Source organism: Empidonax traillii, unplaced genomic scaffold (genome assembly GCF_003031625.1).
Source record: "Empidonax traillii isolate 1590-97213 ecotype Southwest subspecies unplaced genomic scaffold, ASM303162v1 scaffold384:size1533304, whole genome shotgun sequence".
Taxonomy (NCBI): Eukaryota; Metazoa; Chordata; class Aves; order Passeriformes; family Tyrannidae; genus Empidonax; species Empidonax traillii.
The window spans coordinates 796,518-821,713 of NW_020955577.1; the positions used below are offsets into that span (position 1 = coordinate 796,518).

Genomic DNA, 25,196 nt, shown 5'->3' on the forward strand with positions numbered 1-25,196 from the left:
TTCTCTCAAAAAATTTAATATCAATCTGAAGGAAGACAATTTTCTTCAAAATAAAATGTGACATAATCTTACAGCATGTAAATTTAAAAGAAACTTATCTTCAACTGCTGCATTAATAAATCCATATGAATATAAATAATCTGATTTAATCACATTTGTAATTTCCAGTTACAGTTTAGCAATTACAAACAAATATAAGTTACTAAGCTAGAGTCATTTTTTGTCCTGGTCTGAATGTTGAGCCAACTTGTCCTTTCCTCTTCTTGGGATTCTGAAAATTATCATACCTGGAATGAGAAAAAGATATCAGAAAATTCTTCTGAAATGCATATGCCTCTTCAGATGCACATTAATGCAACACAAAACTACAGATGTTTAAGCATATTTTTATGGAAATGAAGAGTCTTGTCAGACCCAGGGACCTGGAGGACTTTTCACCCACAAATTTAACTCAGAGAGCCCTCTGCCTTGCTTCCTTTTTCCCCCAGCTTTTTCACTTCAGTCACTTTCAGGTCTAAGGAGACACATTCTCCTTTTCAGTATGTTTATAGTTCTACAAATTATTGCCTTTTTCCAGACATGGAAGCAATTTGAAAATATGAGGGGCTCCTACTAAGTGGGAGCAGGAAGGACCTAGCTCTAAGTCTTAGAGAATTGGTGCCTCTTTGTACTGGTATGGCTCTAATTATAAGGGTTTTCTCAGCTGTCCTACATTAATAAAAAACAATAAAAAACAATTCACTGATGAAATATTTTCCTTTTCTCAGTATGTCATTTAATATTTCTGAAAAAATTGCTGCAAGAAGTTATTCAACGCTGCTGTAATTCCCTATGTTTATTTAAAACTACTGTGTTCCTGATGTATAAGGAACATGAAAAAACCAAATCTTAACTAAATTCACAATTACAAAAGAATACTTACAGTTCAGTAAAATTCTTCCAGTCGTCTTGACTAATGGATGGTCTCATGCCCTGAAGCGCAGTCATTAGATGGGACTGGGTAATAATTAAAGTGGTCTTGGCGAACCCTGACTGATTATGGGTGCTGTCCTCCTTGAAAATAGAGCCATGAACAAACAAGGAAGAATTACCACAGAAACACAGTGCCATCAATATCAGTAACTCTGGAACTTCCTCGTTACATGTACAGACAAATGTACAATAAACACAGTCACAACCTCCCCCTCGCCCCCATATTAATAACACAGAAATAACTGCTTAGTTTCATGAACGCTAACTTCTGCCTTATTTTCCTCAAACTAAGCATCACTTTGCTATTTTTGTTACATTAGATTTAATATTATTGCAGGAATTATTTACTGAATTACCAAGAAGCATGGGAAAACAATAGGGAAGTGTTAAGACTAAGTAATTAAAAAAAAAAAAAAAAAGCCATACTCCGTTCTTGCTTCTGTTGTTGGCTTTGGTAGCACTGACTTCTGTCCTCAGGTGCTCTATTTGCTGCTCCTGGTTGTTCTCCAGGGAGCCTTCTTGAGAAGCTGCTCTGAGCATTGAAGGTTGTAAGGATGCCACATCTCTCTGAGTCAGGCTGCTAAAGTCGTAAGTGATGGAGTTTGGTCCGGACAAACACAAAGAGCTCTAAATTGACCACAAGGAGAAATACATTAACTCGTTATGGAACCAAAAGAGCTACTCCATCATTAAGGATTAGCCTACAATTCAGTATAAGCTTGCCTCAGTAACAAAGAGTACTTTCTCTTTGAAATATATATCAAATACATAATTTTTTAACAGGGAGATTTAGGTTAATTTGCTCAGGTGTTTGGGCAATGAAAATGAAGTGTTTCATGCTTGGAAAAAATGTAAATATTTTCACAATGGCCCATCTCAAAAAGAATAAAAGTCTGCTAAATCCATTGTTTTATTTACTTACAAAAATCGGTGGTTCTGAAATCTGGGCATATTTATAGAGTTATGCTTTAGAATTACTTTGGAATTTAAATATTCATCACTTCCATATTCTTTGTGTATTTGGTAAAACATGCACCTTTCAAATTCAACAATTTTAGGAGATCAAAGTACTTGTAGCCTTGCTGAAGAATTTTCACAGTCAAACTGAAGTCTCTAAAGATACACTCATCAAACACTGTCATCTACAATGTGAGACAGAACATACCAAAGCACCTTAGCAGTCGGTAGTTAGTTCTCCAATGTCAAGATAAGTTATTTTTGGGCTTAAAGAATCAATGCAAGGCAGTTTTGAAAACAAGAACCTAAGAACTTTGATAACTACCTGTAATAGCCCTACAACAGATTTTGAAAATTAATGTACCATGGATTACACACAAACTCTGAAATCATCTGTTCACCATAAGGAGCTCAGAGGCAGCATATCCTGTTGTGCTGACCTGTCAGCCAAGCGAGACCAGCTGGCAGTTGATCACTGTGCAGGTGCTGGGCAGTCAACCTGCACATTCCTGCCTGCAAGCTGCCAGGGAATGCTGCTTTCCGTGCAACATGACACTACCACATCAGGAATTCTGCTTTGTAATAACAGTGACAGAACCTAAGGTTTAGCTCTGCTCTTCACACAATTCCATGGTCAGATTATTCTGTTAACATGTTTCACTGGAAACTGAAAAAAGTTTGTTGATTCTTAAGATTATAACTTAATTCTTGAAAGCTGGACAGTCATTTTTTAACAAATAAGCTGAAGAAAAACAACCAAACCAACCACCAAAAAGTCAAAAACTGTTTTAGTAATAAACTCTGGAAGGGAACAAGCCATTTGACCAGCCAGTAAAATCCAGTATGAATGTAGTTTGCTTTGTTATGAAGTATTAAGCAGTATTTGGGTATTTTGATTTTAAAGTCCTGCAAAGTAGCAGAAAAGTCCCTATCATATTTTGTCAGATCACATGCTTCCATCGTATTCCCCACTGCTGACTGCAAGGTATAGACTGAAGACAGTTTGAAGGTCAAAGCAGACATAATGTATTTATAAAACCCTGCCATACTTAGTTCAGTTTTTCTGCTTCACAACTAATAATATTCAGAAAATTCAAAATATTAAGTGAGTAATTTACCAGCTCTGAAGGACTTCCATTTCCCATCTCTGATTCATAAGAGCTTCCAAAATAAATACGATACATGTTGGACCTTGGGTCTTCAGGAAGCAAGTCAGACATGTCTAAAGAAACAAGAGATTGCTCTAGCCCTGCTTCTCCATCTATTGCAGAATCATCTGAGCCACTGCTGTGGTTTAGAAAAACCATGGAAGAGAGACTGAAGTCACTATCAGAACTAGATCCAAAATCCTGTAACAAAGAACAGAACATCAGAAGAGTAAATTCCTAAGTGCAATGTGAAATACAGGAAAAATTTCATATACAATACATATGAAAGTATTTACATTTTATTCTAGTAATCTTTCTCTAGGAGAGTATTTCCAAATATTTTGCTACGAAAATCCAATGCTTTTATGCATTTCTGTCTTCATACTAGAAAAATAATTTGAGGAGATAAGGTTTTATTAGTTTCAACTATCTCACTCAGCGAGTAACAGCAGGTGTTGGGAAACTTCATGTGTCTTCTTTTGTAGATCTATATCACTTCTGTCTCAACCTTTCCCTCCAGCCAATTTAATATCCGGTGTTAAGTGCTCTAGGATATTGAAGTGAGCCTAACTGCTGCGCTCATTTTTATTCATATCCAACACATTTTAAGTGCTGACATGGAAATCACAGTTGTTGCTTTAGACTGGTGTCTGCAAAACCTTTTTGATTGTACACCTCTATCAGAGGTGTACAGAAAAAAAAATTCTGAGCACACTCCATCAAGTTTATGCATAACTTATATACATGTACTATTGAAGTTCTTTTCTTCCTGCACCTCGATGGACTCTCCTGTGCACACACCACTCCGGAGACCTCTGCTTCAGACAACAGACTACTCCTGTGATGGATAATCATGAGGTACCAACTACTTACTTACTGATGCTACAAGAGAAGGGAGGGTTAGGGAAGATCCTTCCCAATACTAAGAGTTGCAACCTCAGAGTCCCCATTCCTTGGTAACAGCTGGGGCAAAAAGAACTCAAGAGGTCTCCTTGATTTTGCACCCTGGACCCAACCCTTCCCTTTGGCCTCCAAGTAGCGGAAGCCATGCCTGTCCCTTTCCAGCTAGAACCAGAACATAGGCATTAAAAATGTGAAAAGAGGTGGCTGAAAAGAGGCTAAAAGAGGAAAGGACCTGTCAGTCAGATAAGGGGTGCACTTTGAAAGTGCAGGTACTAGCTTGTACTGAGTGAATGAAGGTGTTTAAGAGGTATTTAAACTAATTTGTTACATTATTCTTTATTTTTCTGTAAACGTATTAAAATTTTAATCTCCTATATAAAAGAAAACTAAATCATATTCAACATAATTTGCTAAAAACATGGATAATACAAACCATTTCAAACATATCAACATAAAGAGGTGAGGCTTCTTTTATATCAGTTTTATGTACCTGTGTTAAACCTAAATTTAAGTTGGTATGGATTGCCTCTAATTGGGCATTGTATAATAAAGCTTTTAGGTCAGCCCCTGTGAACTGTTCTGTTTTTGCTGCCAAATCCTGAAAGTCCACATCATTTGCCAAGGACAGGGAATGACTGAGAGCTTTTAAGATTTCATAGCGTGATTTCTGTAAAAAAAAAAAAAAAACAAACAAAAAACATGTCAGTAAAGCAACCTGTTATTTTTACTTGTCCTGATTGCAAGATGGTGCTTTGGCCCTGTTACAAGCAACTTCCTCTCTGAGGGAGAAAAGTGCTTTTTTAAAGAACATACTACCCTAATACTAGAAAGATACTACCCCTAACAAAATGCAGCATACAGGGAAATATATTTCTCTAAATATCCAGTTAATATCTGGGATTTTCATACATGAAATACTTAAAAATATGAAGGTGAAGTCTGCTACTCATATGTCCTTTTGTAAAGACAAGGATGACAGAAGTGAAAAATTTGTTTACCTGAATGATCTTATTCTAAACCAGAAGTTTGAAACAAACAAAAAAAAAAGGAAAAAAAAGGAGAGAATATCTATGTTCTTAAGTCACAGGATTAACTTCTTCATGTGTATGTCAGAATGGAATTATGTCGTACTTGTTAAGTATGTGAACTACTCTGAAAATGAACAGCATTAGTTTTTTCTCATAAAATGCGAATCAAATGCACATATTGTACAGACTCAAAGGAATGGCTACGGTTCAAGCAAATCGCATATTTACTGGACTCATAATTTAAAGAAAGATGCAGAATATTACAAACACTGCACTGCATCCAATTTCTTTCTGCAGATTAATTTCCTGTTTTAATTTTTTAAATTTGCCATATCCAGAGGATATGACTTGATCTTGAAGATTGTGGTAGACAGCCTTTTCTTTCCCCAGTTTTATGTGAACACACTGACACTGAAGTAAGAATTTAAACTGCTGTATAACTGGAGCTGGACAATCAATTCCACTTAGTCCAGATTTGAAATGCCACTAAATATAAAGAAAAGGAGAGCAAAGACCATTAGTTTGATTTTTTTTCTTCTCATTTATGTGAAATTATTTGTTTCCTCACCTGATCAGGAGGTGGACAGTACAGGCACTTATCCAGTCGACCTGGCCTTAGCAAAGCAGGGTCGATCAAATCCGGGCGACTCGTAGCAGCCAGCACATAAACCCCTTAGGAGAGTGCAGAAAAATGCCATTAGCATCAGTCAAACCTTTGCTTAAAAAGGAGCACACAGATGAATTGCTACCTTGCAAGCCTTCCACACCATCTAACTGAGTCAACAGCTGGTTAACCACTCGGTCAGTAACTCCTGTGTTGTCATGACCTCGGCGTGGAGCAATAGAATCAAACTCATCGAAGAAAACGATACAGGGCTTAGCTGCCTGAGCTCTAAAAGGGGAAAAAAAAAAAAAAGGGCAATACTTACAGTCTGTTTAAGTTTCAGTCACAGGTAAAATTGCTTAGAAATATTAACATTATTAGTTTTGCTTTAGAGAACAGTTTTCTTTAATGAGAGAACAGAAAATCTGTTTTCTGTAGAATTTAAGAGGTTCTGAAGAACTGCACTGCAATGGAATCATTGCTCATTTTTATGACATACCTTGCACTTGCTTTATCATTTCAGAAGTGCTCAACTGTCATTTTAATATACATGAAAGTTCTAAAATCCAGTCGCTGCCAATGAGATCTTGGCTTATGCACATTTAACAAAAAGACTGCCCACAAAATAAATTACATGAGAAGCAAAGGCTATGTAGGATATGTTTACATTACTGAGCACTGAGTGTCAGTAAGGGCATACTTGTAAAAAGAAAACCTACTGGCACTGAAGAACTCAAAACCAAGTCTAATATGATCCTATGTATTCAGTGTGCATTACTAGTTGGAGCACACTTGGCTGTCTTCTGGAATCATCTGAAAGGAATTCAGCATGTGTTTTCCAAGGCAGTTCTGTGATGTGAACCAGTGTGCTGTAAAATGGAGAGAACTGGGAGTTCAGCTTCAGGAGTGCACTCCTGATCGAAGCCAAACACGCAGTTCCTGAATAATGATGGTCAAGCTGAACCTGCCGAGACACACATCTGGTTCAGAACAACTGATTATTTTGGGTGATTTTGTGATCTGATGCCATGTCTCTCCTCAGACAACAAAATTACATCTTGGTGCTTCAACCAATAAAATTAATTGATAACATCACAAACATTGACAAAACGAACCTGTTAAAGACATCTCGAACTGCTTGTTCACTTGCTCCAATGTATTTGCTGAGCAGTTCTGGTCCCTAAAAAATTAATCAGAAAAGAACACTCATGACATGTTTCTTAGTTTTAATGTGTAATCAAACATCAGCATAAATTTTGTGTACTAGAGTGAATTTTCTTGTAACCAAGACAGTGGCATCTTTGAACAGAAGAGCCAAGGGGTCTAGAGAAGCCAAAACAATGTTTTAAGCACTCCAACTTATTTTAAAGTAGTAATTTCTGTCTTTCTACTGTAACAGAACATGTATTACAGTATCACAAGGCAAAGGTTTACACTGTATTTTAAAAATATGTTTTAAATATACTGCTCCACTTGACTGTCCAGTGGAAACAAAATCCAAGGTCTTTAAAAAATGAGAACCTAAGAACATCTAACTAAATTTTATAATTCTGCGTAATGAATAAGTATACAAAAAAAAAATCTCAGTAATAAAATTGTGAAGCTCCAGAAATCAGATAGTGGGATATCCAGAGACATGCAAAATTTTGAATATGAGTTTCTTACTTTGGTATTTTGCCCTCACAAGCACATTATATTAGGTATTATGTTAAGCTATTTCATTCAGTCAATAAAAGGAATCAATCTTAAACTCTTGCTACCTTGATGCTGATGAAATTCATTCCACTCTCTCTTGCAACTACTCCTGCTAACAGTGTTTTTCCTGTTCCAGGTGCTCCATACAGCAAGACTCCTGATCTCTGTCGTATGGGCAAGTTTGCAAATAATTCTGGATACTGGAAAAGAGTTTCAATGTGATATACTCTAAAATACATAATGTACTGTAACATCGCTGACTACTGTCGACTTTTGTCTAAACAGAATGAGTCTCATTTATTTTATGCACATTATTATCCCAACAGCTCATCTGGACTGTTGTTTGTTTACCTAGGCCTGTAGTAGGTTCCGAGGTTTAGTAGATACTTAAAATACAAGCGAGTAGGCTTTTCTACCAAGATGAAACAGGACAGAATAGGGATGGACTAAAGCTTTATAATGTCCACACTGCTACTTCTAAATTCCTATTTTAACACTGAATGTTATGATCAAATATACTGTTCGGTCATTTCTCTGAAGACTGAAATGGATGGCTCATCTCAATGCTCAAGTTTAATGCAAGGCAGAAAGGCCAAAGTAAAATCAAGGGGGATTGATGGATTGGCATTCATCCAAAAGAAAATACTCCTCTAGCAAAAGCTCTGCAGAACAGTTGGAAATGTTACCTTTACAGAGCTTAATCACAACCCCTGCAGCTATATTCCCATATTCTAGAGCAACACTTGATCTGTAGTAAAGATCAAGCCTTTTGTATTTGGAAGAGGGAAGGAGAAGAAGAAAGAGTTTTTCAGTAGCTGAAGAAAGTTAATAATGGAAAGCTACAAAAGTAGCTTAAAATCATGCCTCTTTTCTTTCTATCAAACAGTGTGTCACACCTTAAAAATAATTATTTCCTTACTAACATTATGCACAAAATTCAAAGAACTAATTTAAAAGAACTTGGTACCTTTGCAGGTAACATGATGGTATCCATGAGTATTTGCTTCACATCTTTTAAGCCTCCAATCCTGTCCCAGCCAAGGTCTTTAGGTTTATGAAGGTTGACATTTCTCAGAGCTACTGGAGTAAAATCTTTCAGAACTTTCTGAAAATCCACAGTTGACAGGTTCAATTCTCCTTAAAAATGAAAGAAAAAAAATCCTGAACAAAAAAAAAAAGAACACAACGACTACAAGTAACAAATTCCTCACAATATGTAGCAATTGGACTAATTTTAAACATAAAAACTGGCTTTTTAATTCTGTATTAATCCACCACTTCTGGATAACAGAAGTGATACCATGACAAAAGATATTTTGTTTTCAACATACCACCATTATCCAATGCATTCTGGTTAGAAACACAGGTATGAATGGCACGATCAACCAGCATAGTAAAGTCTCTGGCAACAAAACCTTCTGTTTCCTTTGCAATACACTGGAGGTCAAGATCAGAGAAGTTCTTTGGATCAGAATTCAGTTTCTTCTTTACTATGGAATACAGCATTTCACATCTTTGCTTCTGAAAAACAGAATTGTGCAGCAAGTGTATATTGGGTTAACTACATATATGGAGTTCAGGCATTCAAAGAGTAAATACATACAAGTTACTAAAATTTCCTTAAATATTTGCATGTCACCAAACCTTCAAATAACAAAACCTGGGCAAGTGTGAATATGAGTAAATGTTAGTTCTTAAGGTGCTTTTCATTAAATTCATCAGTTTTATAACTTTAAGTATTTACCTCACCATAGCTACCTTAAATCCAACAATAATAATGAAACAACCCTCCACCCCTATATTCTACTGTTTTAAACCCATTTTTTTCTGTTTCACAGGAAAAGGAACCTCTTTCATCTTGTCAGTATGAGTAGAAAATACATTTAAGATGAAATACATTGCATTAGATAAAAATACTTGGGATAATTTGCTATCTTTTGAGATCTTGACTTTTCCAGTGATGTCTCATCCTTATTTCTGTATTAGTATTAAAAATAATAAAAGCAGACTTGCAGGAGTTGGGAGAAACTACACTGCATCTAACATAGAATCCCCTCCTCAGTGGCTTTTAATAGCTGGCCTGTGATGGAAGACACACCAACAGGAACAACTCATATTAATTACATTCGCGATTCTGCTTTCTCCTGCTAGGAAGTTAATACTGTTTATTCTTCTCTCTATCCACTTTTGTTCTTAAAATGGACTACATTCAAAAATAGAGGGATATAGTTAATATAGAAAACCAAAAACCTTCCCTAAAATTAACATTTAGTTTTAATAACACTTAAAATACACTTTCTAGGGACATACTTATTTCTCTAAGCTGTGAAAAAACACACCTAGGTTTAATTTCATTTATCTACCTGTGGTGACTTAAATGTTTTTACAACTTTATCCTGACAGATGTAAGTTTTGAGGTATTTAAGCATCACGAAAGAATTTTTAAGATTTCCAGATTTTTTTTTCTCATCTTTGGGTGTAATCTACTATTCTTGCAGCTGCTCCAACATCATATTTGAGGCTGATGGAAAGGCAAATTACATTTTAACCATTCTACTTGAATTTACCTGATCTGGAGATCGGATACAATTGAAGCACTGGAATATGTGTGTTCCTTGTGCTGAAACCAGGGAAGGATGAAGGGAATGTTCAGACTCACTTGTGGCAATTAATGCAATCAAACTCCCCATGGAAATTACTTCTTTGATTAGATCTTTCAAAACTAAACACAGAAGACAACGCTCCATGAATTACAAAATAACAAAAGATTCTGCATTTCAGAACAGACATTTTTACAGTACTGGAGAGCACCATCAGGGTACACAAAACATAACAGCTTCTAACATATTATTTTTATTCCCATGTTTATAGTTGTTTTTTTTTTTTTAAATTAGAAAGAAAAAAAGATGTACAGTAATTTTCTCTAGGAGAGTACATTCCATTAATAAAATGAGATCAGAAGTTCTCTTGAAAATCTAATTTTGTAACATCACTGATGTTGTCTACCACAGGATATTAAACATGGATTTTTTGTGTGTGCTATTATTCCCTCCATGCAAACAAAAAGGGAAAAGTTATAAGAATAAAAATAGATGTTGAGTCTAGAAAATAAGTACTCTAGGAAAAAAAGTAATACATGAAAGTAAGAGAAATTAAGGGTAAAGGTAGACCTTCGAGGAATAATCTTTAAAACTCTAAAGCTCTGTTGTATGTATTATACCTTCAAATAAAGTAGTAATAAACCCAAACAATTCTGCATGTAACTTAAAAGTACATTTTAAAAAAACCAAATTATAGTAAGATTTTCTGAACTTCAAAAGTAATTCAGTAAAAATTACACTAACCCCCTCAAAGTGAGCTAAGAAATGGGAGATATTTTTGCCATGGTTTTATTAATCCTGATCATTTAAATTTAATTTACAACTTATCCCTGCCTAGATTTTTGGGAATAAAAAGGAACTGTATATATAGGATATCAAACTACAATTGACTGTCTTATTTTTAACATCTGTGGATTGTTACACTGTAAAACAAATTAGAAGTTCTACAAAGTGTATCAATTACAACCACAAAGAAGTTGGTACTCACCCACAAAAATTTGGTTCTAAACATTCGTAAGTACCAAATGTAAGTATCGCCGTAATTGTAAATAATTATGAGAAACACACAATCAATTATCAGTAGTTGTCACTTAAAGACTCATCTGCAGTTTGTAATCAATTGCAATGTATTTGAGTGCATGAACAATAAAAAAAGAAAGAAAGGAGATGCCTTTACCACTGGCAGTGGTACTGACAACAGGCATCACCATCAGCAGCAGTGGTGGAACCACCATTGGCAAGCACCACTCCAAGTTCCAGACTGAACTATTTTGATTCAGCTACTGGTCCACAAGTGGCCTACATACCAAAATTTGTGCATCTCTGCCTGAATATCACACGGTCCAGAGGCAATAATGATACAGACAGAATTGTTCAGGTAGGAGAGGACAATTCGAGTGCAAGAAATTCTAAGTTACATAGTATTTGTATGCAGACACAGGTAGCACAGTATTACCATAAGCAAGTCTATTGCTTTGCACGGTTTCAGGGCTGTTCTCATGCTCTGGTGTAGAAGGTACTCCAACAATGTGATCAAGATCATCCATCAAAAGAATGGATGGTTGTCTCCACGCTGCCTCTAAAAAAGTTTCTTCCACATTTTTCCTTATGTTCACTAATCTTTTTCCTAAAACAAAATACTATTATAATGACAGAACATATCGGGAAAAAAAAAAAAGACTGACTACATCTTGCTCACATAATACTACAATGTTCTGATTTATCTAGCTTAACTTTAAACCTATATATCCAGGTACCAAGATTAAACCAGAGTCAACAATAAGTAAAGAAAAGAGTCTGTATTTTCTATAAAAAAAGTACTAGAAGGATCCACATGTCCTAAAAAGAGATTAATCATCTTTCACTCACTGCTATAGAAGCCTACAGGTTTAATATCCAGACAGTTAAAACCAGAGCAATATCAGCAGCACTCTGAAATAGCTACTGAAGAGTCCTGCAAATGGAAGAATTTTCCAGAGCAAAGGACCAAGCTTTTCATCAGTCCTTCCCTTTTCCTCTGGAGCAAGAAGCTTAGTAGGGTCTTAAGCAAAAAGATTACATACATGCAACATAAGGGCTCTGTAAGAAAACAGTTCTGCCCTGTAACGGCAAGACTAATTAGAAAACCCAGCAAATGAAAGAGTGAAAAAAAATCATTTTTTGTCCCGTTCTATCTCTGCACAAAATACTTATTTTGAAGTCACAAAACGTAAGGATTCATCTCATAATCATGAGGGCTAGATGACTACTACCAAGTATACTAGGTTAGTAAACATGCCATCATAATCAGCATTCAGTTGGTCTTTTGATCCTTCTTTGGTGCCTGTGTCACCCTTTTACGGAGTAATACAGGTATCCTTTAATATTTATGGTTTGTTAACACTTGCTTCAGCTATCACAGCTGAAAAAACAGACAGTCCATCTTGCCGCTTCTTCCTATTTTGTAACAATTGGAAATATGCATGGCAAGTAAGGTTTGAATTTGGTGGTAGTATGTGGAACAGAAACTGATAAAAGTGTGACAAGCTTACAGGGGCTGTATTTTCATGAGACTGTTGAAGACAATAATTGTGAGGCATCAAATATCCTTGCAAAATCAGCAATAATACTAAATAATTATTAAGACTAAATATACTAACTTCATAACTGTGCCTCTTTATCATACAGCAAACATTTGAGATTTAAAAAAATATCATCATACCTCTTAAAGCTTTACAATCAATTACTTCTACATGAGCATCCAGTCTTTCGAAAGCTTCTCTGCAGATGGCCTTTGCCAGTGTTGACTTTCCACTTCCCTACAAAAGTAAATGTGAGCTGGTGTAAATTGACAGAATGAGATCCTTCTGTTTCTGTGGTTTTGTCACAGCGTACACCAATAAACAAGCTTGGAAAGCTATACACATGCAGGGTTTATTCCTCACTAAAAGTATATACGGCATTCTGGTTTTGTATCACTTGACAAACACCAAAGCCCAAGAGTGAAACAAGTATAAACAAATTTAGAGTGGATACATCTACTACAAATAGTGTTCTGATTCCACTGAGTTCAGTCCTAAGACATGTGACAGTTTCAGTGGAATATAATATTAAATGGATCACTGTAAGAGGCAACAGGAAAACAACAGTTTCAACTTCAATGCCATTTTATGTTGGAACACAGGAGAAAATATTTTATCTTATTTTCATTCAATATTTCAGAGACAAGAGGTGTTTATTATACTATAAACACAAAGTAGATTATTCCCTATGGGAACAAACTGAAATTGCATTGGTAGCAGTCTTTAAAACTTACATTTTTTTTATATATACACATGAAATATGAAGATATCCTGAAGAAGTGTGCATATAATCTGTATACCTATCTATAAGATGATGTTTTGCTGAATCACCCCTGTTCAGTTAACTGCTGCTTTTTCAGCTTGTTCTTTATCCTTTAGAATTTGTGTGGTAACAAAGAAAACTAATGAAAACCATTTTATAACTATGGAAAACAATCTGGAAGGGTTTGGAAAGTGGAAGCAGTGAAGTATGTACCTTTCCTCCTGTGAGAAGCACCCCTCCACTTCGAAGTCCCACAGCAACAGCAGCCAGCTTTTGAGATAGAGGACGCCCCAGAAGACTGTGGTTTATGTGTTCAAATAAAGACGTTCCTAATTTGTCCACTCCTCTGTAGGGTAAAGGAAACATTAAATGGCCTAGGGTAGCATCAGTACCCACAAAACAGCAATAGCCTGCACTATGGGGAAGTTACAAGGCTAAGAGATTGTGATGTACTTCACCCCTTCAAGAAAAAAATAAAGACAATTCAATCTGAAGAGACAGCACTTCTGTTCTGCAGTGGTAACACAGGGGACACAGACAGACACCACAGAATATGCCCACAAAGGAAGGCCTAGCTGTTATTGTACACCACACCACACTAGCATAAGGTAGGTCTCAGAAGGTAGGAGTTAACCATCTTTTGGGGGTTCATCTACTTGAGTATCTGAGTAACAACCTACTAAGGAATGCAATGAACTGGTAAAACATGGAGCATGGCTGGGTCAGAAAACTCAGCCTTTTCAAAAATGAAACAACCCACAGTTCATTTGAAGACATCTTTATCCTTCACTCATTCTCAGTCTTTGTGACTTTCAACAAATAGTGTTCCTGTCAGGTCCACAAACAACAAAGCTACTAGTTTAGTATTTCAACTTTAAACAGGAAGTGTTGTTCCATGAGAAACAGAATGAGCAAATGAATCCTAGTTTCTAACATCCCTGCCCTACCACATCCCATCACTACCAAACTGCCCTCGTATCAATTCTCCTTCCCTCTTCAATAGTGGTATGCTCAGCCGCTTTTCACAATGTCTCAGTAATGTCTTCACAATGTCTTCACAACACTGACAGCACGCTATCACAACACTCCAATCCTCCCAAGTCTCCTCTGTCCCATCCCTACTTCAAGTTTGCTACACAGTGTCACTTTTTTCCCTTGTACTAAGGACCACAGCACTCTGCATTCCTCTCCTCAGCTGACAATTCTGGTAAAATTTTTAGGAACCAAAATTATTTCATACTATTAAATGTAGTTAAACAAGTAAACAGGTTGAAATTATTGTGGGACAAGGACTGACGGATAGACTACAACTTGTCATCCATTTTGCTTTGTTTGGAAACCTCAGAAGACATAGAAGTCTGTTTATACTGCTTAGAACAACAGCAGGAGCTGCTGAACTATCAGTATTTCTTCTAAAACTCTGCAGTTCAGAGTTCCAGTTCTGATGTGGTTTCAGTTCTGAGACTTCCCATTCTACTGAAGCACAACCATTCAAGCACAAAATTAACCATCTACATGAATTACGATAAGGTCTGAACCTGATCTACCAAAAGATACAGTTTTGTTTAAATCTAGCTTAGTTTTCAAAAACTCTGAATTTCCACCAATAGTATTTTTTTCTAATTCTCATTCCCATTCCCTCCCATATTTTTTTCTATGAAAATATCTCACCCTAAATTGTTTAGTTTGTGGTATGGAAGGCTCTTGTCTGTATCACGCATAGGTGGCTGGCTGTCACCGTCAGCTTTTCTAGTTACAGGATGTAAAAGAACCTAAAAGGAAAGAGTTAGGACTTCAGATTAGATGTAACTATAGAAGAAGGATATAGAAGTGACTAGCCATTTTTGGAATTGTGTAAAGAAAATGTTGCATGTATGCTTTGCTGAAGCTTATTGTGCTTGAAAGATGCATGCAATGATGAAATGGAATAGATACAATCATTTCCAAAATACAATCCAGTGCTGACAGTGATGTAATAACCTAGGATTAGATGCTGGGCCAATTGCTGTTTGTAGCAGACTATGCAGCCCACCATCTCTTTTCCTACCTGTAACTTGTTCCTTCTCCTGTGCCCTCACCTGTTGTGCTCGCAGGAGTACTAATGAGGCAGAACAGTGAAACAGATCAGGAATCTGATCTGGGTGACAAGGAATTTTGTCAAAACACCTGGCGGGAATTTTTCAGTCTTGTTCACCAGGGAATTAGTATGGAAGGCTGATCGGGTAAACAGGGTTAACAGAGGTTCACAGGTAAGAACAGGCTGGGAGGAGATGCTGACACTGCTAGTAAGAAATGCGTTTTGACCTTTCATCTTAGTACCAGTCACTACAACAATTTGTAGAAGCCTTACTGTACGTTACTACTAGTAAAAATAAAGCTCTCATTTTACTTTTTTTTTAACAGGAATCCTACATTTTGGAGAAAAATTCTATTCTAAACAGCCAAAAAGACACCATAATTCTCCACTAAAATTTCCTGTATAAGTTTAGAGATGAAAATTGTTATCCTATAACCACAATCCTGGAGTAATGGGCACTGGTTCAACCAGAACTATTAATGGATTATTCTCTCAAGAAAGGAAACATGAAGGAAACAAAAGGCACAGAGACTATATCAGAGAGAAGGCAGGGTGAGCGTGGTAGGTTTGAATGGGGAATATGTCTCATCTTGGGCAGAACAAGTTACTGTTCCTGCCAGTTACACTGTGAAGTGGTTTAGTTAGCAGGGGAAAAAACAACTAAGATGTTCAAACTTAGACAGTACTGACTTTCCTCTGTTCTAACTGATTTTTCTGACAGTTTGATATAGACTATGAAACTCAGTGATAAGCACTGCATGCCTGGAATCTCAAGCTACAAAATAACAAGAATGCAGATACAATATAATGAATAGACTAACAGTATTTATTTTAAAAGGGAAACCAAAATACACAATATACAAAATGCAATATTTTTGAAACAAGTATAACAATTTAAATTACTTGATACCTGACTATGTGATATTTACTTGTATATTAGTCTTTTGCAGCAAACTGGGACTCAATATAAAAATATTCTCAGACTTATTTTCTTCAGTGTGCACAGGATGCACTACACTAAGGACAAACTCCTCCATTCCTGTAAAAACCCAAGGAACAATTATTAAAATTCCAAATAAATTCAGTTTTCATTCTTCATAAGGTAAACCAGATTAGAGTATTATTATGATATAATCCAAAATGAAAGAATAAAATCAATAATCATTATTAAAGCATACTTCAAGCTTACACTTTCCATGTAAAGAGGTATCAGTTATGTTAAATGGTGTATACAGAAATTAAATGGTATACTGGCTAACTAAATTCCGTAGTGGACAGTTAAGACAGCTACAGCACAGGGCAGTATTATACTTACCTTCTTTTAAAGACAGATGTATACAGTCTCTGCTTGTCATCATCCGTGGGTGATCATCAGTACTTGACTCCTGCAGCCAAGAACTGAAAGCACATTTAACATCATCTTCATGTATATCTTTATGCTAAATAGGAAAAAGGAGAGATGTAAATAAAACAAAACCAGGTGTAAGTAAAAATGTCTTCCTCCTCTGCATGAGGCATTTGTTTCTTTTATGGTAGCAGAGAGACTGAAGAAGATATAGAAGTTTCATTAATTTAGAAAAGAGCATTTTGCCAACAAGCACCATTTCTACCACCTGCTCTATGGAAAGCACCTGTCTCGCCCTTGCTATGGCCACAGTTGAATCTCTAAAGATTCAACTTTAGAGTTGAACTAGAGGGCAACAAAAAGCTTTTATTTTTGCTTTATTTATCTGTCTTGCCAGTCCCAAGGGCACTGTTCAGCTCCTGGGTTTGAAGGTATGCACCAATATTGACCTGAGACTTATTTCAGGTGCTTGATACAACCCTCCCTTCCCTGCATATTTCCTATATAAAGAACCCTGGGCTCATCCAATTCAGGGGCACCACCAACAAACTTCAACACGTAGGCAAAGTGACCAAGTGACTTATCCCAGATCACCTAGATAAATGGAATAGGAGAAGAAATTGAGTCTAGATCGCTCCTAATGAGAGAAGCAAAACTCCTACCTAGAAAAGGGGGAATCAATGAAGATCTTAGAAGTAGTGTTCAGAAAGAAAAACTAAAGTCACTGCCATAATTGTTTCTGCATTTGTCTGGTTTTTTCCAAGAACTAAGAAAACTTCAACTGAATTAAAAACACAGAAATCTGTATTCAAAACATACAAAAGCACGCATAACTACTTTTTTTTTTAACAATTTTAGCAGATTACTGCCAGAATATCACAGAATCTTCTGACTTGAAAGGGACTCACAAGGATAATCAAGTCCAACTAATACTTCTTTTATCTCCAACAAGAAAAAAAAATGCAGTTCAACCATTCTTCTGTAGGTAAGAAACCAAATTAGAATATTGGGGATAAAGAACAAACCTGCATAAGCCTTGTTATGATGGCAAGTGCCGTACTTAAAGCTTTGAGGGGCAGCTAACACGGGAAATAATCGGGCCAGTGTTACATAGTAACAAGAACACAGTACTTTATAGAGAAATACATCATTCCAGAGCTACATCTATGGACCGTGAGAACTGGTACTAACTGATACTGGTTCTTTCTGTCACAGATGCTCACTCAGATTGTTTCCCACTAACAGGAAAACAGAGGGATTCAATGATATAACTCTAGAAAATTAAATCTTTAGCACAAGGAAAAGAAAGTAAATAAATAAACAGCACATAAAAATTATGATAATTTCACTGCAACTGTTTTTCTTAGAAAATCCACTGGGCATTGCAATGTTTGCAGAATATAAGGATGTCTTCTCCCAGAAGACTTCAAGTGGATATTTACTCTTTAACTGTATGATTCTTTTTTGTGTTTGTTTTATAGGTTCAAATGTATATACTTCAAATTTGCTAGGTTTGAACCCGTATTAATGTACTTCAAATAAGGGTCTGATGCAAAATTATTATCGGTTATTATTGCTATTTTGACAGTGAGTGTTTATGTTTGAGACCTAATTTAACAGAAAATTTATCTTTTCCCTACCAATGCCATTTCTCCTTCATGTCAACATCCTTTTTAATATGAAATACATCAGAAATCCTCAAAATTTGAGAAAAATGGAACACCATACGATTTAAAAGGTGCTATACGGCATTCCTCTAACAGCTTCAGGAAACAAGAAGTCAAAATTTAAAAGTCCTGTGTCCTCCACCCTCTGTGACCTCAACCAGTTCCTTTAAATAGAAAATTTTTACAATTAGCATGCTAAATTAAACTATTTGAAATGTCTACCAAGTCCAAACCAAAATTATACAAAATACTAGATAAACTCTGTTTAAGTAGATCATAGCAACCTATTAATTTTAACATACACAGTCAAAAGAAAAAGCTGGGAATTATACAAAAGAAGAAACTCCTCTGGAATTGGAATTATGTCATACACAATAGGCAACTTCCAAACCATCATCTAAAAAATTAAAACAAATAAACATACCCCCCTCCCAACTTGACCAGAGCAACATTACCAGTTTTCCAATACATGAACAAATACGAGACCAAGAATATCAACTCACTAAGTTCTGTCTGGGTTGCAGCATAAGAGATACAGGAATTTTAGGAACAGATTCAACTGACTGAATTCGGACTGCTGAGTGTATTTCAATACTTAGCTTTTTTCTCAGACCATCTGGAATCTGCAATATTTTAAATAAAAGCAAGTATTAGAAAGTAATATAGTTAAAAACATTGCATATATCATACAAAGAATTTCTTCATCACTAATAAAACCTCTACATTTGATCACTGATCTGTTTGTAATCTCCAAGAGAATTAAGAAGGAAACCATAAACTGATGGTGGTATCAGGCTCTTATGCTTTCATGCATGCTTCTAATTACCTTTTATCCTATTTGTTGAAGTGCTCATTACAACTGATCTGATCTTCTACTAACTTCTTTATATAAAACCCAAAAGCTTGAAAAAAAAAATTAGGAGAAATTCTTAGAATGTTGTAAGAATGCTTTTAGTATTGGAGAAAAACGGCAATGCTATTTTCATCTGCTGATTAAAATTAATTTTACATGGGCAGGTAAATATACATAGGCCATTAGAGAGACCAGAACTAAGCACGGCTACAGCACAGAAAGAGAAAATCCAGTCCCCCTAAATCCTACTAGTCAGTTTACCCTTTAAAAAATAAAACTCCTTTTCAATAATTCTGTGTTATTTCAAACTTATATTCAAATTGAAAACATTTCATAATTATTTATTAAGTCTGAGAGACTTTATGATTGGTGGCATTTGGAAAATTGTTATGTCTCTCAAAAGATTTCATGGCAAATACCACTGCAGGCTCTTGCTTGCATTCTTAACAGAGCAGTAAGTGAATGGTGAGAAGTGTATTATGTCAAAATAGTCAAATGGTGATTTGGAGCACATCTTATTTGTTTTTGTTGATCCCACATGTGCTTCTAGGAAAGAAGGAACATAATCAGGCAGTAATTCTATCAGAACAACCTGAAATATCACTATCTCCACACCAGGACTTGTGCAACCTTGCCAAATGGCATATAAAAACTAAAACAGTTTAAATTACATAAAAACTAGTTATTTTATATTAATTTTAAGATGTATTTTGAAGAGTATATACAAGGACTTACAAACATCATGTAGCACTAGGATACGTGATCCCATTACTTTACAGTTTAATGACCCCTAGAGCGCAAGGCACATTTCAAAGTGTTAAGTAATGGTAAGAGCCTCATTATGCAGTACTGAACATGTGTAAGTAGATACTTTCACTTTCTCATGAATAGCTACCTACAGATTTTGAAACAAGTGTGCATTCCCTCCAGACACGCTGAAGCACTTTCCTCATTTGGTGAGAAAAGGCTAAGGATGCAGAAACCCAGAGCACACTGTACATCTTGGAATATAATGGTAAGTAATGTAATCCAGAATGACTGCAAAGCACAGCTCTAGTAAACAGTACTTGATTCTAGTAGGCTCTACTTTACAGCTTAACACAAAGTCTATAACCCAAAACTGCACATTAAGTAGCCAGTTCCACAATTATCCAATAGAAAATACTATCAAATAAAAGGCCCCAAAAGATATCGTGCTCAAACTGACCCAAACTCTTCCAACATGTAGGGCTTCCCCATTGCGGCCATACTCTATGACACTCTTTAGGTCTTCAAATCCATTCCAAACGATTTGAACAACAGACCCCTCACTGGATGCTTGACTGCTATTAGAATCAGAATGACTTTTGTCTTGTGTACTAGTCAAAGGTTTTTGCTTTTCAAGTGGCAGATTTTGCTTTGCTTCTTGATGACGCTGTCTTGGGGAAAGCAGCTCATTAATCTTCCCATAAGATACTACAGGATTTGGATCCAAATCAATAAATTCCAAATTCCAAGGAAAAACATGAACAGCATTGCATTTCAGAAATGCATGAGTGGCAGATGCATTCTGTACGCTGGGAGGCTGGGACTGACATACTCTAAAAATGGAATCCATGTGAATTAAGTTCAGCAGCTTGTCTTTGAAGGTGCTCATTTCATCTTTATCACACAAAGTCTTTTGTTTCTGCAAAGATGCATGAGAGAAAATGTTCCCTATAAAATTCCATATATTTGGGAGAATGTTTGAGCCAAATGTCATGTTTGCATCAGCCTTACTCTGTTCAAGGATTCCAGGCTTTAAGTAAGGTTGTTTGGCAAAAGGATCCTTTATTGTTTCTTCTTGCTCCATGTTATTTTTCACAAAATTTCTGAGTAAGATGTCACTTTCTGTGGAAGGTGTGCTGGTGACATTCTCCTCTGGTCCATGTGTTTTGGGACATACCAGAAGCTCCGTGCACGGTTCTAACCTCCCATAAGGGGCTGCCGGTGTAAGTGTACCTAAGTAGGAACAAAACATGCCAATGAATGTATCCACTCCAGCAAAACACCTTCCTGGAGGTGCCATGAGAGCCTTCAGCTCTGCTTACCGATTCTGATGTAAACATGAGTGTGCTGTTCAATCCATATAGGAAAGATGGCTCTGGGAAACACTACTCGAATCTGGTCCAGAAGATGTTTTTCAAGAGAGGAAGCATGCAGCTCCTGGGGAAATGTGATATCATTATAAATTAAATACTGCATACATTTTTAACATTTGTTTGAAGATAAAAACTGTACACTTCTTTTAAATCAACCATTTGAAATATAAAATAGAACTAAACCCCACATTTAGTATTTCCTTAGGGGCTGAAAAAAATGGGGCATTGTGCAAAAACCTGCTTGTGTCAGAATCTCTGTCATCTGTAACACAAAGACGTGAAAACTGGAAAGGGTTTTATTACCAGAATTTCCCAATCATCTGCTGTGAGTGGTTCCACTTCTACTTGCTGACAGGAGGAGATATGGGAACAGGGTTCAAGAAATACCTGACAAAAGTAACACCAAAATATTTAACTTCTTATTTTTAAGCACGTAAAAGCTCCATCTTTTATTTCAAGTAGAAAATTGATCTCTCCTTCATTATGTGTTTTCAGTACTTGGAACATACATCATCTTAATAACACCAGGTAATTCATAAGCAGATTAATGATCAATGGATTGGAAATGGATTGCATTGGGCACACTTGGGGACTTCAACAAACCATGAATGTGAAAAGCATCAAGAGCTTGATCAGCTGATAAAAAACAATCAATTTTTAATATACCTTGATCACATAATCATCTTTCCATTGTTTATTCTTTACTTTTAAATGTACAGGACTTTAGAAAACTGAAAAATTCATTGAGTTGTGCACAAGTTTAGACAAGGCAACACCAGCTGAAAACTGAGGAAAAAGTACAAGCCCAGCTCCTTTATGAATGTTTTCATAGGATGCAGCCCCACCTCCACAGAACAGTTTTAATGTCCTGTGTATCAGGAACAATGATAAAAGCTATTGTGGCTTAGGTTTTTCAAAATGCATTAAACACGTATTTCAAAAGTAATTTTTTACAAAAGGTTTCATTTGACAAAATATAATAACTTTCTAACAACATCATGTCACTAATTTTTAAACAAACTTCATTATTTTTTTCTTGAGGTAAAACTAGTCACCCGTACTGTCAGAGACAGTTATATCAGGTCACCTTTTATAAAAGTAGCAATCAATTCTAAATTCCTTTAGGTCCTCAGTTTGAAGTAAAAATTGAGAGGAATCTTTTCTCCAACATGGCAAATATTAGATCTTATTGTTATGAAACAGTAAACACGCAATTCCTGAATCCAAAATAATGGCAGAACTACCTAATTATTCATGTATTCATTTGATTGTACAGATGATTATTTCCAGGCAACAGCAAAATATTCCCATTACCAAATGGTTCAATTGCCTATGTATTTTCCCAAAATTAATGGCACTGAATACAGCTGCTCCATCCCTGCCAAGACCTACCTACAAGCATATCCTAACATTATTTAGGCAATAGTTAATGATTTAATGAGAAAAGTTTTTCATGTTTGAGACATTTCAAGACAGTTAACATTTCTCACGAGCAGATTTAAGTGCAGTAACTGCCTAAATACATCAAACAAGAAGGTCATAGCTAACTCATAAAGTACTACTTTTCAGGTATATTCTTTATTTAAATAAGAACAAAAAAAATTGTATTTCAAACCTGTTCTCCATCTGTGATGCCGAGTTTCTCTGCTAAATGTCTGTTAATCTCTACAACATTTTCACCTCGGTGACCTCGATGCCTGATCTCCATCCAGCTCAAAAATATTGGCTGATGACCACAGGATACTTTCACAGCTTGGCCCTATGAGTTCCAAAAAAATAAAATAAATTAACATAAAACTAGTTAAATAGATCTATAAGACAACCTAAACTGTATTTAATTCAAGAGATCAAAAGAATTAAAAATATTTTCTGGACTTTACATTTTTTTTGCACAACTCTTAACATAGAAGTCATGTTGGTTTAAACTCGTCAAAGAGCATTTTATTTTTATGGACTATTTTAAAGTAAGAAAAGTAAGTCTTCCTTCTGTGTATTAAAAAATATCTTACAGAAAAATATAACTACACAATTGCATTTCCAAAATGAGGGAAAAAAAAAAAAGCCTAAATTTCATAGGAATTATAACATTTGCATGGTCTCCAAGAGTGCTTTCATGACACATTTAAAATAAGTCACAAATCATATTAAGTCAGACCAAAATGATCTTATCAATCTGTTTCATAACCGTTCAGGTATTTTGCTTCCAAACTGAATAATCTCTATATGTTCAGTCAGTTTCCAAATAGAGAGACTGCATCTTACATTGTATCATTCCACTGGGATTGTCGGTAATTTTTTCAAAAGTTATTATTTTTATTATTATTACTTATTATTATTTTTGTGAAAATTTAGTGACCAAGAGACAATGTACACTGTGAACATACCACAGATTTACTTGTTAACATAGCGATGTATTGTGTTCTGTTCTCAACCGTATTCTGATAATTTCCAATATTATTTGACTTTTTTTGTAAACTCTGAAAACATTTTCAGAGAAGATATACAATCGTTCCAAGATCTTTTTACCTAAACTTGATATTTAATTCCCTGTAATTCACACAGATAAAACTTATCCCTAATCTTTACACAGCATTGAGATTTTTTATGCCATTTTGTCACTCACTTATCTGATCCCTTCTGCAATGAAATTTAGCTTTTGATTCCAGTTGAGTCTATTGTTTACTCTGTGCAATCTATTAACGTAACTATCCCCTTTTTAACAGTTTTATTAACAAGATGTTTTTAATATGCAATCTCTAACAACTTTTCAGAGATCATACCTTTTTATTTTACGGCTCAGGTTAAGTAAAAGCAGGAGCCCACCATAACTACCAGTGGACAGAATGACCCTACAAGACCTCAAAGCAACTGCACTTCCTTCTCCTCTATCCTGCCAGCAAATCCATAAAACATTCAGAAACTGCAGCTGAAATTAAGCTAACATTTATACTGCATTTCTCGCAACTCTACCAACCTCCTTCTACCACCCCAAAGACTAAAGAGCAGGTTTTTACACGTCTGGACTGTTCTGCTGTTGCGAAATGCCCTTTTCGGCCTTGGGAAATCCGGAGGTTATCCAGCCGGGGGAGGGAGCCTGGGGCTGTGCCAGAGCTCCTGAGCTCTGCTCCCGTTTCCTCCCCCTCACCCGGCTCATTCCTGCCATTTTCCACCCTGTTCTGCTGGCAGACCCGTAGTTCTGTGCTCATGGCCCAAGGGACAAGAGCAGGCTCAGCTCCCGTTTTCACGCGTGAAATGTTATTTCCGAGCTGAGGTGCGCTCCCCGCAGCGGACCCGCGTCCTCAGCTCTGCGAGACGGGAGACCCTTCTATAGCGAAACTCTTAATTTATGTACACTAACAACGAGGATTCTCCGTGGACTGACCACCTCACCTCGATGATAAATTCACACCTTATTAATGCACAGTTAATGCTGGCGAGTTACCGTGAAAACTAGTATGAAACAGAGTACTGAGAGACACGCAGATGCTCACGGTACCCTCCACGTTGGAGGACATAAATTCCAATCTTTCCCGCGTTTTATCAGGAATGGATGACAAGGCTGGGCTGCGCAAGGGGCGAGGGAAAGGGGGGTCTCCAGTGCCTCCCGGCGAGGGGTCCCGGCCGCGGGGAGGGCAAGAGGGCGCAACGTCGCCATGGTAGCGGGATGCGGGGAGGGCGGGGGGGATGCTGCGCTCCCGCAATCCTAGTCTCCTGCCGGGCGCGCCCCTTCGCCCGGGCCCCGAGCGGCGCCGCCGCGGTACCTGCTGCAGGCGGAGCAGCGCGGCGAGCGCAGGCGGCAGGTGCAGGAAGCAGTCGCGGGTCCTGCTCAGCACGACGGTGGCGGCGGCGGCTCCGCCGGGGTCGCCACAGCCCCACATGGCCACGGCCCCGGCCCTGCTGCCC

The 25,196-nt window shown here is 36.7% G+C and overlaps 1 protein-coding gene across 2 annotated transcripts; it reads right to left on the minus strand.

The window, feature by feature from the left end:
* PEX1 (peroxisomal biogenesis factor 1) lies at positions 1-25,182 on the minus strand. 2 transcript variants are annotated; one of them, XM_027893181.1, is made up of 24 exons: positions 25,055-25,182; positions 22,909-23,052; positions 21,597-21,680; positions 21,243-21,357; positions 20,381-21,153; positions 18,824-18,943; positions 16,624-16,747; positions 16,238-16,347; positions 14,903-15,003; positions 13,445-13,577; positions 12,609-12,705; positions 11,364-11,534; positions 9,875-9,927; positions 8,639-8,828; positions 8,275-8,441; positions 7,373-7,507; positions 6,728-6,792; positions 5,758-5,900; positions 5,577-5,680; positions 4,471-4,647; positions 3,048-3,278; positions 1,399-1,599; positions 923-1,053; positions 1-287 (listed from the first exon to the last, which is right to left on the minus strand). In XM_027893181.1, exons 1-24 carry the CDS (start codon positions 25,169-25,171, stop codon positions 203-205), a joined length of 3,771 nt encoding a protein of 1,256 aa, XP_027748982.1. In that variant the 5' UTR covers positions 25,172-25,182; the 3' UTR covers positions 1-202. The 2 variants fall into 2 exon arrangements, with proteins under 2 accessions (XP_027748982.1, XP_027748981.1); XM_027893180.1 differs by having other exon boundaries at positions 9,875-10,029.
* Positions 25,183-25,196: the final 14 nt, after the last annotated feature.